The sequence below is a fragment of the Nerophis lumbriciformis genome, linkage group LG03, assembly GCF_033978685.3.
Source record: "Nerophis lumbriciformis linkage group LG03, RoL_Nlum_v2.1, whole genome shotgun sequence".
Lineage (NCBI taxonomy): Eukaryota > Metazoa > Chordata > Actinopteri > Syngnathiformes > Syngnathidae > Nerophis > Nerophis lumbriciformis.
The window spans coordinates 23318384-23337500 of record NC_084550.2 but is presented as its reverse complement, the minus strand read 5'-3'; the positions used below and the strand labels follow the sequence as shown (position 1 = coordinate 23337500).

General features: G+C 39.5%; 1 protein-coding gene across 1 annotated transcript in view; it reads left to right on the top strand.

Annotated features, from left to right (window-relative positions):
- LOC133581529 (vasoactive intestinal polypeptide receptor-like) overlaps positions 1-19117 on the top strand; it is a 133308-nt gene that overhangs the window by 78180 nt on the left and 36011 nt on the right. Inside the window, exon 6 of the mRNA XM_061935550.1 lies at positions 3572-3701. Within this exon, the coding sequence (XP_061791534.1) occupies positions 3572-3701 (130 nt within the window). The remainder of the gene's footprint in view (positions 1-3571; positions 3702-19117) is intronic.

Sequence of the window (19117 nt, the reverse complement as noted above, 5' to 3'; positions counted from 1 at the left end):
TGCTGGTGGTGTGCCTCCGCATTTTTTCAAGGAAGAAAATGCGCCTTGGCTCAAAAAAGGTTGGAAAAACACTGCCCTAAAATATGAACCCTCCTTTAAGGCAAAACTTGCCTTGACCTTAAAAAGTTAAAAAGTATTTTTCGGACTATAAGTCGCAGTTTTTTTCATAGTTCGTTCGGCCGGGGGTGCGACTTATACTCAGGAGCGACTTCTGTGTGAAATTATTAACACATTAGCGTAAAATATCAAATAATATTATTTATCTCATTCACGTAAGAGACTAGTAGACGTATAAGATTTCATGGGATTTAGCGATTAGGAGTGACAGATTGTTTGGTAAACGTATAGCATGTTCTATATGTTATAGTTATTTGAATGACTCTTACCCTAATATGTTATGTTAACATACCAGGCACGTTCTCAGTTGGTTATTTATGCCTCATATAACGTACACTTATTCAGCCTGTTGTTCACTATTCTTTATTTATTTTAAATTGCCTTTCAAATGTCTATTCTTGGTGTTGGCTTTTATCAAATACATTTCCCCCAAAAATGCGACTTATACTCCAGTGCGACTTATATATGTTTTTTTCCTTCTTTATTATGCATTTTCGGCCGGTGCGACTTATACTCCGGAGCGACTTATACTCCGAAAAATGCGGTACCTTAACTTTTTTTGTAAATAATTTTTTAAAAATTCCTCCCTCTAATCAAAATGTAAAACTAGAGATAAAGGCATCATGAAATGAAAAAAAGCTGTTTATATTAATAATTAATAAATAAATACAAAAAAAAAATATATATATATATATATGTATATATATATATAAAATTTATACAGAAAATAATGTTTGCCTTGGTGCCCTAAAATATGAGCCCCCCTGTAAGGCAACACTTGCCTTGACCTTAAAAAGTTTAAATTTGAGGCCTGTATATATATATATATATATATATATATATATATATATATATATATATATATATATATATATATATATATATATATTTATATTATTATTATTAGTAGTAGTATTTTTTTTTTTTTTTTTTAAATAAAATATTATTATTATTATTTTTGTAAAATGATTTTTTATTATTCTGAACCGATTAAGAATCGTTACAAATAAGGATCACGATTCAGTTGAAAAAAATAAATAAAAAAATGACACCCCTAATAAGTATCCACAGCCTTTGCTTAATTCTTTATCTCAAGTCTTTTTGAAGCTTGGCACGCCTATCTTTGGGCAACGTCAGGTTAGATGGAAAGTGTTGGTTTTTATCCAGGATGGCTTTTATCAAAAATAAATAAAAAAACTTGTTCACATTGTCATTATGGGGTATTGTTTGTAGAATTTTGATGACACAAATGAATGTATTCATTTTTGGAATAAGGCTCTAACATAACAAAATGTGGAAAAAGTGAAGCTCTGAATAAGATTGAAATCAAAAGTAAGATTACTAATTCAGTGTTAATATTTGAGTGGGTCAAAAGGGTAAGAAAGCCTGCATTGTTAGATATTACACTCATTTGCTTTGTTGCCTACAATACAAAGCTAAAACATTTTGTTCACATAGCTTTAGATACATTAGACTGGCTCCAGCATCTCTAATGTACAAAATGTATCACCATGCACCCCCGCCTCCGCACCCTTTATCTACAAAAGGTGTACTAAATGATCCAAGAGGAGCACTGAAAGCTCCCCTGCATGGAGATATTGTATTCATGCTCCGAAACCAAAGAGGCTGGCGGAACAATGCAGCTTGTTCTTGTTGATATGAGCGGCCTGTAATGATGCAACACAATGTGTCTGATGGCCTGCTCCACAACAAACACTTTCTACTGTCCTCAATGACTTTGGGGAACATCTGGAGTGTCATCTTTAAGACTATTAATATGATAAAAAAATAGCTATTTGACTACATTTCCATGAGAAATGAGTTAAAAAAAAAGGTCTTTTAATTAGGTAATTGTTTTTTCAATCTGCAGACTCTGATTACTGGTACACAGTCCTAACCTTGGGGGCGGTATAGCTCGTTTGGTAGAGTGGCCGTGCCAGCAACTTGAGGGTTCCAGGTTCGATCCCCGCTTCCGCCATCTTAGTCACTGCCGTTGTGTCCTTGGGCAAGACACTTTACCCACCTGCTCCCAGTGCCACCCACACTGGTTTAAATGTAACTTAGACATTGGGTTTCACTATGTAAAAGCGCTTTTAGTCACTAGAGAAAAAGCGCTATATAAATATAATTCACTTCACATGTTTCATTTATTTATTTTTATTTATTTATTTGTTATTACCTGTCCAGTCCAGCTACCTGGGCAAATAATACTGTTGATGAAGATGATGAAGACACTATCCATCCACCCATTTTTTTACCACTTGTCCCTCTCGGGGTCGCAGGGTGGGCGGGGTACACCCTGGACAAGTCGCCACCTGTTCTGTATAAGTATGTTTTTTAAAATAAACTGTCAACAAATTAATACAAATATTAATTAAGATAAAAAATACAGCCTCACCACTTTAGTCATAATTTTTGCACTTCAGAAACTTCCCCGTGACTTCTTCTGTTTGAGATTTGTCATTACTGCCACAAGTGGTGGAAAAGTGCACTACAACTACCCCTGTTTTATGTTGTCATTACTGCCACAAGTGGTGGAAAAGTGTATTACAACTACCCCCGTTTTATATTGTCATTACTGCCACAAGTGGTGGAAAAGTGTGTTTTATATTGTCATTTCTGCCACAAGTGGTGGAAAAGTGTATTACATCTACCCCCGTTTTATATTGTCATTACTGCCACAAGTGGTGGAAAAGTGTGTTTTATATTGTCATTACTGCCACAAGTGGTGGAAAAGTGTGTTTTATATTGTCTTTACTGCCACAAGTGGTGGAAAAGTGTATTACAACTACCCCTGTTTTATATTGTCATTACTGCCACAAGTGGTGGAAAAGTGTATTACATCTACCCCCGTTTTATATTGTCATTACTGCCACAAGTGGTGGAAAAGTGTATTACATCTACCCGGTTTTATATTGTCATTACTGCCTCAAGTGGTGGAAAAGGGTATTACAACTACCCCTGTTTTATATTGTCATTACTGCCACGAGTGGTGGAAAAGTGTATTACCACTACCCTGTTTTATATTGTCATTACTGCCACAAGTGGTGGAAAAGTGTATTACAACTACCCCTGTTTTATATTGTCATTACTGCCACAAGTGGTGGAAAAGTGTATACAACTACCCCTGTTTTATATTGTCATTACTGCCACAAGTGGTGGAAAAGTGTATTACAACTGAGTACCTCGGTGGCCACAGCTGAGATACAGATATTTTTTGGCGGCCCTCTAGGGGGCGCTCGCAGCTCAACAATGGCCCTATGGTTAAGAATCACTGATTTAGTATTGAAATGTTCTGCCTGTACACCCCAGGCATTGACACATGAATTAAATGGAGTATTTATGCAAAACAAACAATACTTTTTTTAAATACAGGTTGAGAATTGGCAATTTCTGGAACTGGAATGACTCCAATGACTCAAATGTGTCTCATTCAAGCGACGCTGTGTTCCAGGAAGCTGCACTGCACCAGGAACTACATCCACATGCATCTCTTTGTGTCCTTCATCCTCAAGGCCATCGCCGTCTTCATCAAGGACGTCGTTCTGTATGATGTCGGCGAGACGGACAGTTGCCATTCGTCTGTGAGTATTATCTTCACATTCCTTTCTTTTCACCTTGGGTGACGATTGTTGGGATGGAGTATCCGAGCGCTCGTTTCGCTGTCCTGTGAAGACAAAACACTTCATTGTGGTTGTTGTCACGATATGTGTTTGAATTTATGCAAGCCTTTATGGGGTCCAATACATTAAAGAGTTGGCCATTTCTATGGTATTAATGAGATGGTAAAGGACTGTTGTTGTGCTAAACCTCTTTCCTGTTTAGAGGCTACCTACAATATTAACTTTGTTCATCCACATGATACATTTTAATATGTGTTTGGATGTATTCATTAAGTCAATGTATTCTTGGTTGCCAAAAAGTAAGTAAAATTTTGATATTGACACATCTCGTATGTGCATAAATTATTAGATTATCCTTAACAGAGTTGCATATATGATAATAAAGTACATACTGTACTGTTTACACGTTGAATTACCCTTTCAAAACCTGAAATTTAATCCAAACGACAGTTTAGTGGTTGCCAAAAAGCGGTTCAAATTAGTATTTTGATATTGACACATCTCATCTGTGCATTCATTATTATATTACCCTTAAGAGAGTTACATATATGATAATAAAGTACATACTGTACTGTTAAAATGTCAAAGTACCCTTTAAAAAGCTGAAATCAACACCAAATGACAACTTAATGGTTGCCAAAAAGTGATTAAATGTAATATTTTGATATTGACACATCTCATCTGTGCATAAATTATTACATTACCCTTAAGAGAGTTACATATGTAATAATAAAGTACATACTGTACTGTGTACACGTTCAAGCACCCTTTAAAAAGCTGAAATATAAGGACAACTTAGTGGTTGCCAAAAAGTGGTTGAAAGCAATATTTTGATATTGACACGTCTTATATGTGCATAAATTATTAGATTACCCTTAACAGAGTTACACATATGATAATAAAGTACATACCGTACTGTTTACACGTTGAAGTACCCTTTCAAAACCTGAATTTTTAATCCAAAAGACAACTTAGTGGTTGCCAAAAAGTGGTTCAAAGTAATATTTTGATATTGACACATCTCACCTGTGCATAACATATTAGATTAGCCTTAACAGAGTTACATATATGATAATACATTTAAGAATTTGGAGGTAATCCTCCTTTTTCATTGTCCCATTTATTCTCTGTAAAGCAGCAGTTCCATTGGCAGCAAAACAGGCCCAGAGCATAATACTACCACCACCATGCTTGACGGTAGGAATTGGTGTTCCTGGGATTTAAAGGCCTCACATTTTCCCCAAATTCTTCAGGACAAGCTAAAATCATCAGCCCAGAGGTTGGGTCTTGGGCACAGTTGGGTGTTCTAACAGGACAATGACCCCAAACACACGTCAAAAGTGGTAAAGGAATGGCTAAAATGAAGGTTTTAGAATGGCCTTCCCAAAGTCCTGACTTAAATGTGTGAACAATGCTGAAGAAACAAGTCAAATTCAAGCAGAAGCTTGTGGATGGCTACCAAAAGCACCTTATTGCAGTGAAACTTGCCAAGGGACATGTAAGCAAATATTAACATTGCTGTATGTATACTTTTGACCCAGCACATTTGCTCACATTTTCAGTAGACCTATAATAAATTCATAAAAAAAACAAACTTCATGAATGTTTTTTGTGACCAACAAGTATGTGCTCCAATCACTCTATCACAAAAAAATAAGAGTTGTAGAAATGATTGGAAACTCAAGACAGCCATGACATTATGTTCTTTACAAGTGTATATAAACTTTTGATCACGACTGTATATTAAGTCCCTACCTGGTGGTTCCAGGTGCGCTTTAAGGTTGTATTAATTACGTACAAAAAAGTGGACAATGCGGGTAAATCAGGTCAATGATCTTTAGTTAAACTCTGAATACAGCCGTGCGCAGAATTTTTTCTTATATGACCCAATGCAAATAATAATAATAATAATAGATTTTATTTGTAAAAAGCACTTTACATTGAGTAAACAACCTCAAAGTGCTACAGTGTATTAAAAAAAATAAAAATAAAAAGATAATAAAAAATAAATAAAAATTAAAAACTAGAACAGCCAAATAGCTAAAACTAGTATGCATATATTTTTAAAAAAAAATGCTTTTTTAAAAAAAGAAGGGTTTTTAAGCCTTTTTTAAAAGCATCCACAGTCTGTGGTGCCCTCAGGTGGTCAGGGAGAGTGTTCCACAGACTGGGAGCGTCGGAGCAGAAAGCCCAGTCTCCCATTGTTCGTAGCTTTGTTCTCGGAGGTTAAAGGAGGTTAGCCTGTCCGGAGCGGAGGTGTCGTGTGGAGGATTTGGGGGTGAGTAGTTCTTTGAGGTAGAGGGGGACATTTCCATGGAGGCACTGTTGATATCAATCAATCAATCAATCAATGTTTATTTATATAGCCCTAAATCACAAGTGTCTCAAAGGGCTGCACAAGCCACAACGACATCCTCGGTACAAAGCCCACATAAGGGCAAGGAAAAACTCACCCCAGTGGGACGTCGATGTGAATGACTATGAGAAACCTTGGAGAGGACCGCATATGTGGGTACCCCCCCCCCCCCCCCTTCTAGGGGGGGGGGGGGGGGGTACATAGTGGATCCAACATTATAGTAAGAGTGATAGTGAAATAACCTTCCCTAGTCATGGTGCAAAAGAAAAAAATCCAACCAAGACAAAATATAAACAAGACACGGTCACACGTAACACAACCTGCCCACTGAACTTTGTGAATATTATAAAAAAACGTCCATGCACTATAAACAATTCGAAATGATACACATTGAAATCCATTACAAAGCTAGTTACGTCATGACACACTGGAAGCCGTGGAAGGGCGGGGTGTACCGTGTAAAATACATCGGAAAATTGGCGCCCTCTTGCCATCTGTGCCCTTAATTATCCTATGTAGCTCTTAAACAAGAAAGAGGTTTAGCACATCAATAATAGTCCTTCGCAATCTCATTAACACCATAATGGCCAACTCTTGTCATATTTTTGGACACGATAAAGGCTTGAATCATTTCAAACACATTGACTTACAATAAGCACAGATGTAAAGTGTTTGTAATCAGTTGTGGACAGATGAAGCCCCGGCAGTGCAGCTTTAACAAGCGTGCATGTAAATGTTTTTTTTTCTGCAACCGGCTCGGACCTTGAATGTCGTATTCACTTCTTCTCCGGCTGTGAATGTCGGCGTTGGAGTTTGCACTCGCGCTGGGTGTTGCAGTGTTTGCCGAGTCCCTTCCACTCCTCAAAGAACATTCCCCTTTCATTTGTTCAGCAGGATGTTGTGAGAGTTCCTGTTTGCTGAATGACAAAGGCCTTTGTCAATAAATCACACTCGCTGCTGTTGTGGATTTTTTTTTTTTTTTCATCGTCCTGTCTCGGCATTACGGTCAAAACGACTAAACGTGCAATAAGTTGAGGTTTGGACTGTTTGTCCTTATTTATGACGGAGCAAGTTGGCATTGTCAGGTGTGGAATATATTGCTTTATTACCTGAGTGGATTAGATTAGATTAGCACAGTGTGGTTTAACCATAGGGCACGTTGTTGGGCCGCGGGCACCCCCTTGAGGGCCGCATAAAAATTGTGTGAGTCTCATCGGTACTCAGTTGCCATACACCTTTCCACCACATGTGGCAGTAATGACAGTATCAAACAAACAGAAGAAGTTACCATGTTTACTTTTTCATAATCTTTATTTTAGTAGTACGGAGCCCCTAAAGCAGGGGTGTCAAACTCAAATACAGAGTGGGCCAAAATTTAAAACTGAACAAAGGTTGAACAAATTAACCTTTTAATAGGGACCCAAAAAAGTTTTGCATTAAATATTGAACAAGCAAGGCTTATATAACTTTATAGTGACATGCAAAATCGAGTTTCAAATAATAATAATAATAATAAAAAAAATATCAATGGCATATCAAATACAATTTAAATAAAAATTGAATGCCTCTTTTCTATTTGCAGCATTCTGAGGTAAATATCAACATTAACGTTTTCCACAGGCTAATAAATTTTAAAATAAAATAATGAATAAACCAACCATTCAGGACTTTAAACTGCTCAGTTTGCAACACACTGATCTAATCTGATGTGCCCAAGCCAGATACCTGCCATCTTTTCTTGGATGCTAGTTCATTAATGTCGGGGCTCAGGCTTTGAGCTGAGGCAACCTTCATTATCGAACGAAGGTGTTCATCAGTCATTATATCTCGTATTCCACAGTCTTGGGGGCGTGCCTTACAGGCACTGCTTTTAACGTCCTCTACGAGCTGTCGTCATGTCCGCTTTTCATCCATTCTAACAATGTGCTGGCCCAGTCACAAGATATGAGCGGCTTTTGTACGCACACATACGCGAATGCAATGCATACTTGATCAACAGCGATACAGTTTACATTGACGGTGGCTGTATAAGCAACTTTAACATTGTTAGAAATATGCGCCACACTGTGAACCCACACCAAACAAGAATGACAAACACATTTTGGGAGAACATCCGCACCGTAACACAACTTAAACACAACAGAACAAATACACAGAACCCTTTGCAGCCCCTACTCTTCCGGGACGCTACAAAATACAACCCCCCCCAACCCCTACACACCACACACACACACACACACACACACACCTTGTAGCGTCCCGGAAGAGTTAGTGCTGCAAAGGGTTCTGGGTATTTGTTCTGTTGTGTTTATGTTGTGTTACGGTGCGGAGGTTCTCCCAAAATGTGTTTTTCATTCTTGTTTGGTGTGGATTCACAGTGTGGCGTATATTTCTAACAGTGTTAAAGTTTTTTATACGGGCACCCTCAGTGTAACCTATATGGCTGAAGATCAAGTATGCATTGCATTCACTTGTGTGTGCGTGCAAGAAGCCGCACATATTATGTTGGACTGGACGAAAAGGGGACGTGACGATTTTCGGAAGGGGCACTGAAGTTTGGGAGTCTCCCGGGAGGTTTGGCAAGTATGAGAATTAGCGGTGAATGCGGTGTGACCGCGGCACCGCCGCTGTATATAATCGGCGGGCCAGCTCGAGTCTTAATTTGATATCACCTCAAGGGCCAAGTGAAATGACACGGCGGGCCAAATTTGGCCCGCGGGCCAGAGTTTGACACCCATGCCCTAAAGGGACATAGGGAAAATGTTTATTTTTTTATTTTTTAGATATGTATCTCTTTGTTTACTTGTTGAAATACCCTTTTTAGAACAAATATCCACCTAAATGGCCACTTTGCTGCTGCCAAAAATTGATTTCAAGTAATATTTTGATATTGACACATCTTATCTCTGCATATTCTACAAACCCCGTTTCCATATGGGTTGGGAAATTGTGTTAGATGTAAATATAAACGGAATACAATGATTTGCAAATCCTTTTCAACCCATATTCAATTGAATGCACTACAAAGACAAAATATTTGATGTTCAAACTCATAAACTTTATTTTTTTTTTTGCAAAGAATAATTAATTTAGAATTTCATGGCTGCAACACGTGCCAAAGTAGTTGGGAAAGGGCATGTTCACCACTGTGTTACATGGCCTTTCCTTTTAACAACACTCAGTAAACGTTTGGGAACTGAGGAGACACATTTTTGAAGCTTCTCAGGTGGAATTCTTTCCCATTCTTGTGCTATTTTAGGCTTCATAATGTGCCACACATTTTCAATGGGAGACAGGTCTGGACTACAGGCAGGCCAGTCTAGTACCCGCACTCTTTTACTATGAAGCCACGTTGATGTAACACGTGGCTTGGCGTTGTCTTGCTGAAATAAGCAGGGGCGTCCATGGTAACGTTGCTTGGATGGCAACATATGTTGCTCCAAAACCTGTATGTACCTTTCAGCATTAATGGCGCCTTCACAGATGTGTAAGTTACCCATGTCTTGGGCACTAATACACCCCCATACCATCACACATGCTGGCTTTTCAACTTTGCGCCTATAGCAATCCGGATGGTTCTTTTCCTCTTTGGTCCGGAGGACACGACGTCCACAGTTTCCAAAAACAATTTGAAATGTGGACTCGTCAGACCACAGAACACTTTTACACTTTGCATCAGTCCATCTTAGATGGGCTCAGGCCCAGCGAAGCCGACGGCGTTTCTGGGTGTTGTTGATAAACGGTTTTCGCCTTGCATAGGAGAGTTTTAACTTGCACTTACAGATGTAGCGACCGACTGTAGTTACTGACAGTGGGTTTCTGAAGTCTTCCTGAGCCCATGTGGTGATATCCTTTACACACTGATGTCGCTTGTTGATGCAGTACAGCCTGAGGGATCAAAGGTCACAGGCTTAGCTGCTTACGTGCAGTGATTTCTCCAGATTCTCTGAAGCCTTTGATGATATTACGGACCGTAGATGGTGAAATCCCTAAATTCCTTGCAATAGCTGGTTGAGAAAGGTTTTTCTTAAACTGTTCAACAATTTGCTCACGCATTTGTTGACAAAGTGGTGACCCTCGCCCCATCCTTGTTTGTGAATGACTGAGCATTTCATGGAATCTACTTTGATACCCAATCATGGCACCCACCTGTTCCTAATTTGCCTGATCACCCTTGGGATGTTCCAAATAAGTGTTTGATGAGCATTCCTCAACTTTATCAGTATTTATTGCCACCTTTCCCAACTTCTTTGTCACGTGTCAAATTCTAAAGTTAATGATTATTTTCAAAAAAAAAAAAAGTTTGAGTTTGAACATCAAATATGTTGTCTTTGTAGCATATTCAACTGAATATGGGTTGAAAAGGATTTGCAAATCATTGTATTCCGTTTATGTTTACATCTAACACAATTTCCCAACTCATATGGAAACAGGGTTTGTACTAGAATACCCTTATTAGCATTACATATACTGTATATAAATCAAGTACCTACTGTACTGTTTACTTGTAGAAATACCCTTTACAAAGCTAAAATATACCAAAACAACCACTTTGCTGCTGGCAAAAATTGTGGCCATTTAGGTAGATATTTGCTCTAAAAAGGGTATTTCACTAAGTAAACAGTACAGTAGGTACTTGATTTTGATATATGTAATGCCCATAAGGGTATTCTAGTAAAATATTCAGAGATGAGATGTGTCAATATCAAGATATTACTTGAAATTAATTTTTGGCAGCAGCAAAGTGGTTGTTTTGGTATATTTTAGCTTTGTAAAGGGTATTTCTACCAAAACAACCACTTTGCTGCTGCCAAAAATGGTGGCCATTTAGGTAGAGATTTGCTCTAAAAAGGGTATTTCACTAAGTAAACAGTACAGTAGGTACTTGATTTATATATATTACGTAATGCTAATAAAAGTATTCTAGTAAAATATGCAGAGATAATCTAAGTTTGCATATATTCATGTGTGTCTATATTTGTTGTGGGCACTAGGTGACAATTACCTTGGGAATCAAAGTGGGTGGGTATTGTAAGGGGTGGGGTTTACTATGTTACATATTGTAAAATGTGCAGATACCTCAACTTGCTGTTGCCATGATCCATCATACTGTACTGTCTGCAAAATTCAATAAAAATATTTGAAAAAAAAAAAAAAAAAAAAAAAAAGATGTGTCAATATCAAAATATTACTTGAAATCCATTTTTGGCATCAACAAAGTGGCCATTTGGGTAGATATTTATTCTAAAAAGGGTATTTCAACATGTAAACAGTACAGTAGGTACTTGATGTTGATATATGTAATGCCCATAAGTAAAATACGCGTGTGTAAATATGGGATGTGTAAATATAAAAACATTTCATCAAATCACTTTTTGTCAGGCAATATTACATTTAATGACAATTTTACATAAATGAATACATCCAAACACGTTGTACATATTTATTATGTGCAGGAAGAAATAAGAGGTACAACTGTGTGTATCTTCCAAACAAGAAAGAGGTTTTATCACATCAACATCGGACTTACAATAGACCTTTAAATCTCATTAATGCCACAGAAGAGGCAAACTGTCCTTTTCCGGGCACGATAAAATCTTAAATAATGTCAAACACGTAGCGATACAATAATCAGGAAGATAAAGTGTTTGTCTTACACCTAGTAATCCACTGTGGACACACCGAGACAAAAATGCAGGTTCAGCGAGCGCTGCGCGCCCCCTCGAAGGACATACATTTTTGGCAGGCATTCACATTTTGCCACAACACACATGGGGGAAAGTCCTAGTTGGAAATACAGCCCAATTAACTCCTCAACTGGCATTTTCACACACACCTCAAACCATCCACACGCATCCAATGTTTTCTCGTGCGCACGAGATACATATCTAAAAACAAATTATAATAATTTTTCCCCATGTCCCTTTAGGGCAGGGGTGCTCACACTTTTTCTGCAGGCGAGCTACTTTTCAATTGATCAAGTCGTGGGGATCTACCTCATTCATATATATAATTTATATTTACTTATTTATGTTTTTGTTAACAAGTTTAAAGGTGTTTAATGATAATACAAGAATACAAGTATGTTTAATACATATAGTTAATATTGTTAACAAGTTAAAGGTGTTTAATGATAATACAAGCATGTTTAACACATATAGTTAATATTGTTAACAAGTTAAAGGTGTTTAAAGATAATGCAAGCATGTTTAACACATATAGTTAATATTGTGAACAAGTTAAAGGTGTTTAATGATAATGCAAGCATGTTTAACACATATAGTTAATATTTTTAATGAATTAAAGGGGTTTAATTATAATACAAGAATGTTTAACACATATAGTTAATATTGTTAACAAGTTAAAGGTGTTTAAAGATAATGCAAGCATGTTTAACACATATAGTTAATATTGTGAACAAGTTAAAGGTGTTTAATGATAATGCAAGCATGTTTAACACATATAGTTAATATTTTTAATGAATTAAAGGGGTTTAATTATAATACAAGAATGTTTAACACATATAGTTAATATTTTTAATAAATTAAAGGTGTTTAATTATAATACAAGAATGTTTAACACATGTAGCTAATATTGTTAAAAAGTTAAAGGTGTTTAATTATAATACAAGCATGTTTAACACATATAGTTAATATTGTTAACAACTTAAAGGTGGTTAAAGATAATACAAGCATGTTTAACACATATAGTTAATATTGTTAACAAGTTAAAGGTGTTTAAAGATAATACAAGCATGTTTAACACTTATAGTTAATATTGGTAATAAGTTAAAGGTGTTTAAAGATAATACAAGCATGTTTAACACATATAGTTAATATTGTTAACAACTTAAAGGTGGTTAAAGATAATACGAGCATGTTTAACACATACAGTTAGTATTGTTAACAAGTTAAAGGTGTTTAAAGATAATACAAGCATGTTTAACACATATAGTTAATATTGTTAACAAGTTAAAGGTGTTTAAAGTTAATGCAAGCATGTTTAACACATATAGTTAATATTGTTAACAAGTTAAAGATGTTTAATGATAATGCAAGCATGTTTAACACATATAGTTAATATTGTTGATAAATTAAAGGTGTTTAATTATAATACAAGAATGTTTAACACATATAGTTAATATTGTTAAGTTAAAGATGTTTAATGATAATGCAAGCATGTTTAACACATATAGTTAATATTGTTGATAAATTAAAGGTGTTTAATTATAATACAAGAATGTTTAACACATATAGTTAATATTGTTAACAAGTTAAAGGTGTTTAAAGATAATACAAGCATGTTTAACACATAGTTAATATTGTTAACAAGTTAAAGGTGTTTAAAGATAATACAAGCATGTTTAACACATATAGTTAATATTGTTAACAAGTTAAAGGTGTTTAAAGATAATACAAGCATGTTTAACACATATAGTTAATATTGTTAATAAGCTAAAAGTGTTTAAAGACAATACAAGCATGTTTAACACATATAGATTCCTTTCTTTCATGAAGACAAAAATATAAGTTGGTGTATTACCTGATTCTGATGACTTGCATTGATTGGAATCAGACAGTAGTGCTGATAATGTCCGCATTTTCGAATGAAGGAGAAAAAAAGTCCTCCTTTCTGTCCAATACCACATGAAAGTGGTTGGTTGTTGCCATCTTATTCGTCCAGCTTCCATACTCCTTTGTATTCTCTTTACAAGAAATACATTGTCGGCAAACTCCGTAGCTTGCTAGCTTGTGCACGCCAGCTTTCTGAGACTTTTATTTTGTTAGCGCAGGCAGGATGAAGCAGCACTTTTATTGTGCAACTGTGCAGTCGGTCTTTGGAGTTTTGACGACAGGTACGGCGCCAGAGTCTGTTGAAATAAAGTGTTTCTCGCCTTCCTGTTGGTAATTTTAATGAGCTGGCAGCAGCCAGCGTCATCTCAGAAGACCCTCGGGTGCCGTGAATGTCAATCAAGTGACGGAAGTGACGTCATAGTGAAGATTTATGATCGCTCATTTTTAGGACTATTTTTTTAATGCCTGGCTGGTGATCGACTGACACACCCTCCACGATCGACCGGTAGCTCGCGATTGACGTAATGAGCACCCCTGCTTTAGGGGCTCCGTAGAATAGCAATGTCATATTAAAGATTACGTACGAAACAAAACAAACGTTGCTTAAGAATGCACTATTTATTTTGAGCCCGACCAGAAACCTGAACGACGTGCTCAGCAGCCTTAAATGGCAAATAAATCATTTGTTTTCACCTGCTTTATTTACAACAAATACATCAATTCACAATACTAATGATTAATAAGTCTATTTTGTGTCAGGCCGCAGATATAGATTTCAGTTACAGTAAGTGAAGGTGGTTGAAAATGTGGCGATAATACGCCATGATGATTTTTAAATCCACCCCTTGTTTATGTTTAAGTTCTTGTTACCTTTTACTCCGAGGTAAGCTATTTTTTTTAATACAAAACATTAATAAAACATTAAAATATCACAGAACATTATGCCCTAAAAAAAAATCGCAAGCCCAAGAAGTGATGTCCCATCAGGCACAAAACATTGATACAATGTAAATATAAAAAATAAAATTTCTACCGATCACCACCTGGTGGTGAGTTGGCTGCGATGGTGGGGGACGATGCCGGACAGACCTGGCAGGCCCAAACGCATTGTGAGGGTCTGCTGGGAACGTCTGGCAGAGTCTCCTGTCAGAGAGAGTTTCAATTCCCACCTCCGGAAGAACTTTGAACATGTCACGAGGGAGGTGCTGGACATTGAGTCCGAGTGGACCATGTTCCGCGCCTCTATTGTCGAGGCGGCTGATTGGAGCTGTGGCCGCAAGGTGGTTGGTGCCTGTCGTGGCGGTAATCCTAGAACCCGTTGGTGGACACCGGCGGTGAGGGATGCCGTCAAGCTGAAGAAGGAGTCCTATCGGGTTCTTTTGGCTCATAGGACTCCGGAGGCAGCGGACAGGTACCGACAGGCCAAGCGGTGTGCGGCTTCAGCGGTCGTGGAGGCAAAAACTCGGACATGGAAGGAGTTCGGCGAGGCCATGGAAAACGACTTCCGGACGGCTTCGAAGCGATTCTGGACCACCATCCGCCGCCTCAGGAAGGGGAAGCAGTGCACTGTCAACACCGTGTATGGTGCGGATGGTGTTCTGCTGACCTCGACTGCGGATGTTGTGGATCGGTGGAGGGAATACTTCGAAGACCTCCTCAATCCCACCGACACATCTTCCTATGAGGAAGCAGTGCCTGGGGAATCTGTGGTGGGCTCTTCTATTTCTGGGGCTGAGGTTGCTGAGGTAGTTAAAAAGCTCCTCGGTGGCAAGGCCCCGGGGGTGGATGAGAACCGCCCGGAGTTCCTTAAGGCTCTGGATGCTGTGGGGCTGTCTTGGTTGACAAGACTCTGCAGCATCGCGTGGACATCGGGGGCGGTACCTCTGGATTGGCAGACCGGGGTGGTGGTTCCTCTTTTTAAGAAGGGGAACCGGAGGGTGTGTTCCAACTATCGTGGGATCACACTCCTCAGCCTTCCCGGTAAGGTCTATTCAGGTGTACTGGAGAGGAGGCTACGCCGGATAGTCGAACCTCGGATTCAGGAGGAACAGTGTGGTTTTCGTCCTGGTCGTGGAACTGTGGACCAGCTCTATACTCTCGGCAGGGTCCTTGAGGGTGCATGGGAGTTTGCCCAACCAGTCTACATGTGCTTTGTGGACTTGGAGAAGGCATTCGACCGTGTCCCTCGGGAGGTCCTGTGGGGAGTGCTCAGAGAGTATGGGGTATCGGACTGTCTGATTGTGGCTGTCCGCTCCCTGTACGATCAGTGTCAGAGCTTGGTCCGCATTGCCGGCAGTAAGTCGGACACGTTTCCAGTGAGGGTTGGACTCCGCCAAGGCTACCCTTTGTCACCGATTCTGTTCATAACTTTTATGGACAGAATTTCTAGGCGCAGTCAAGGCGTTGAGGGGATCCGGTTTGGTGGCTGCAGGATTAGGTCTCTGCTTTTTGCAGATGATGTGGTCCTGATGGCTTCATCTGGCCAGGATCTTCAGCTCTCACTGGATCGGTTCGCAGCCGAGTGTGAAGCGACTGGGATGAGAATCAGCACCTCCAAGTCTGAGTCCATGGTTCTCGCCCGGAAAAGGGTGGAGTGCCATCTCCGGGTTGGGGAGGAGACCCTGCCCCAAGTGGAGGAGTTCAAGTACCTAGGAGTCTTGTTCACGAGTCAGGGAAAAGTGGATCGTGAGATCGACAGGCGGATCGGTGCGGCATCTTCAGTAATGCGGACGCTGTATCGATCCGTTGTGGTGAAGAAGGAGCTGAGCCGGAAGGCAAAGCTCTCAATTTACCGGTCGATCTACGTTCCCATCCTCACCTATGGTCATGAGCTTTGGGTTATGACCGAAAGGACAAGATCACGGGTACAGGCGGCCGAAATGAGTTTCCTCCGCCGGGTGGCGGGGCTCTCCCTTAGAGATAGGGTGAGAAGCTCTGCCATCCGGGGGGAGCTCAAAGTAAATCCACTGCTCCTCCACATCGAGAGGAGCCAGATGAGGTGGTTCGGGCATCTGGTCAGGATGCCACCCGAACGCCTCCCTCGGGAGGTGTTTAGGGCACGTCCAACCGGTAGGAGGCCACGGGGAAGACCCAGGACACGTTGGGAAGACTATGTCTCCCGGCTGGCCTGGGAACGCCTCGGGATCCCCCGGGAGGAGCTGGACGAAGTGGCTGGGGAGAGGAAAGTCTGGGCTTCCCTGCTTAAGCTGCTGGCCCCGAAACCCGACCTCGGATAATCAATCAATCAATCAATGTTTATTTATATAGCCCTAAATCACAAGTGTCTCAAAGGGCTGCACAAGCCACAATGACATCCTCGGTATAGCCCACATAAGGGCAAGGAAAAACTCACCCCAGTGGGACGTCGATGTGAATGACTATGAGAAACCTTGGAGAGGACCGCATATGTGGGTAACCCCCCCCCTCTAGGGAGACCGAATGCAATGGATGTCGAGTGGGTCTAACATAATATTGTGAGAGTCCAGTCCATAGTGGATCCAGCATAACAGTAAGAGTCCAGTCCACAGTGGGGTCAGCAGGAAACCATCCCGAGCGGAGACGGGTCAGCAGCGCAGAGATGTTCCCAACCGATATACAGGCGAGCGGTCCACCCCGGGTCCCGACCCCGGACAGCCAGCACCCCATCCATGGCCACCGGATCTGTGTGTCTCCCCTTCCACAAGGGATAGGGGGGAGCAGAGGAGAAAAGAAAAGAAACGGCAGATCAACTGGTCTAAAAAAGGGGGGCTATTCAAAGGCTAGAGTATACAAATGAGTTTTGAGATGGGACTTAAATGTTTCTACTGAGGTAGCATCTCTAACTGTTACCGGGAGGGCATTCCATAGTGCTGGAGCCCGAATAGAAAACGCTCTACAGCCCGCAGACTTTTTTTGGGCTCTGGGAATCACTAATAAGCCAGAGTTCTTTGAACGCAGATTTCTTGCCGGGACATATGGTACAATACAATCGGCAAGATAGGCTGGAGCTAGACCGTGTAGTATTTTATACGTAAGTAGTAAAACCTTAAAGTCGCATCTTAAGTGCACAGGAAGCCAGTGCAGGTGAGCCAGTATAGGCGTAATATGATCAAACTTTCTTGTTCTTGTCAAAAGTCTAGCAGCCGCATTTTGTACCAACTGTAATCTTTTAATGCTAGACATAGGGAGACCCGAAAATAATACGTTACAGTAATCGAGACGAGACGTAACGAACGCATGAATAATGATCTCAGCGTCGCTAGTGGACAAAATGGAACGAATTTTAGCGATATTACGGAGATGAAAGAAGGCCGTTTTAGTAACACTCTTAATGTGTGACTCAAAGGAGAGAGTTGGGTTGAAGATAATACCCAGATTCTTTACTGAGTCGCTTTGTGTAATTGTTTGGTTGTCAAATGTTAAGGTGGTATTATCAAATAAATGTCGGTGTTTAGCAGGACCGATAATCAGCATTTCCGTTTTCTTAGTGTTGAGTTGCAAGAAGTTAGCGGACATCCATTGTTTAATTTCATTAAGACACGCCTCCAGCTGACTACAATCCGGCATGTTGGTCAGCTTTAGGGGCATGTAGAGTTGGGTGACAACAGCATAACAATGAAAGCTAACACCGTATTTGCGTATGATGTCGCCTAGCGGCAGCATGTAAATACTAAAGAGTGCAGGGCCAAGAACCGAACCTTGGGGGACTCCGCACGTTACCTTAACATAGTCCGAGGTCACATTGTTATGGGAGACGCACTGCATCCTGTCAGTAAGATAAGAGTTAAACCACGACAAGGCTAAGTCTGACATACCAATACGTGTTTTGATACGCTCTAATAAAATGTTATGATCGACGGTATCGAAAGCAGCGCTAAGATCAAGAAGCAGCAACATAGATGACGCATCCGAATCCATCGTTAGCAGTAGATCATTAGTCATTTTTGCGAGGGCTGTCTCCGTAGAGTGATTTGCCCTGAAACCGGATTGAAAAGGTTCACAGAGATTGTTAGACATTAAGTGTTCATTTAGCTGCTGTGCGACAATTTTTTCGAGGATTTTCGAGATAAACGGAAGGTGGGACACCGGCCGGTAGTTTACCATGAGGTCAGGATCGAGGTTAGGTCTTTTGAGCAAAGGATGAATAACCGCTTTTTTGAATGCTAGTGGAACAGTGCCAGAGGAAAGTGATAAGTTTATAATAAGCGGAAGAAGATGGATGGATGGATGGATATATATATATATAATAAAAGAAATATATATAGCTAGAAGTTACTGAAAGTCAAGTATTTCTTATATATATATATATATATATATATATATATATATACATATAATAAAATAAATATATATTTATAGCTAGAATTCACTGAAAGTCAAGTATTTCTTATATATATATATATATATATATATATGTATATATATATATATATATATATATATATATACATGAAATACTTGACTTAGTA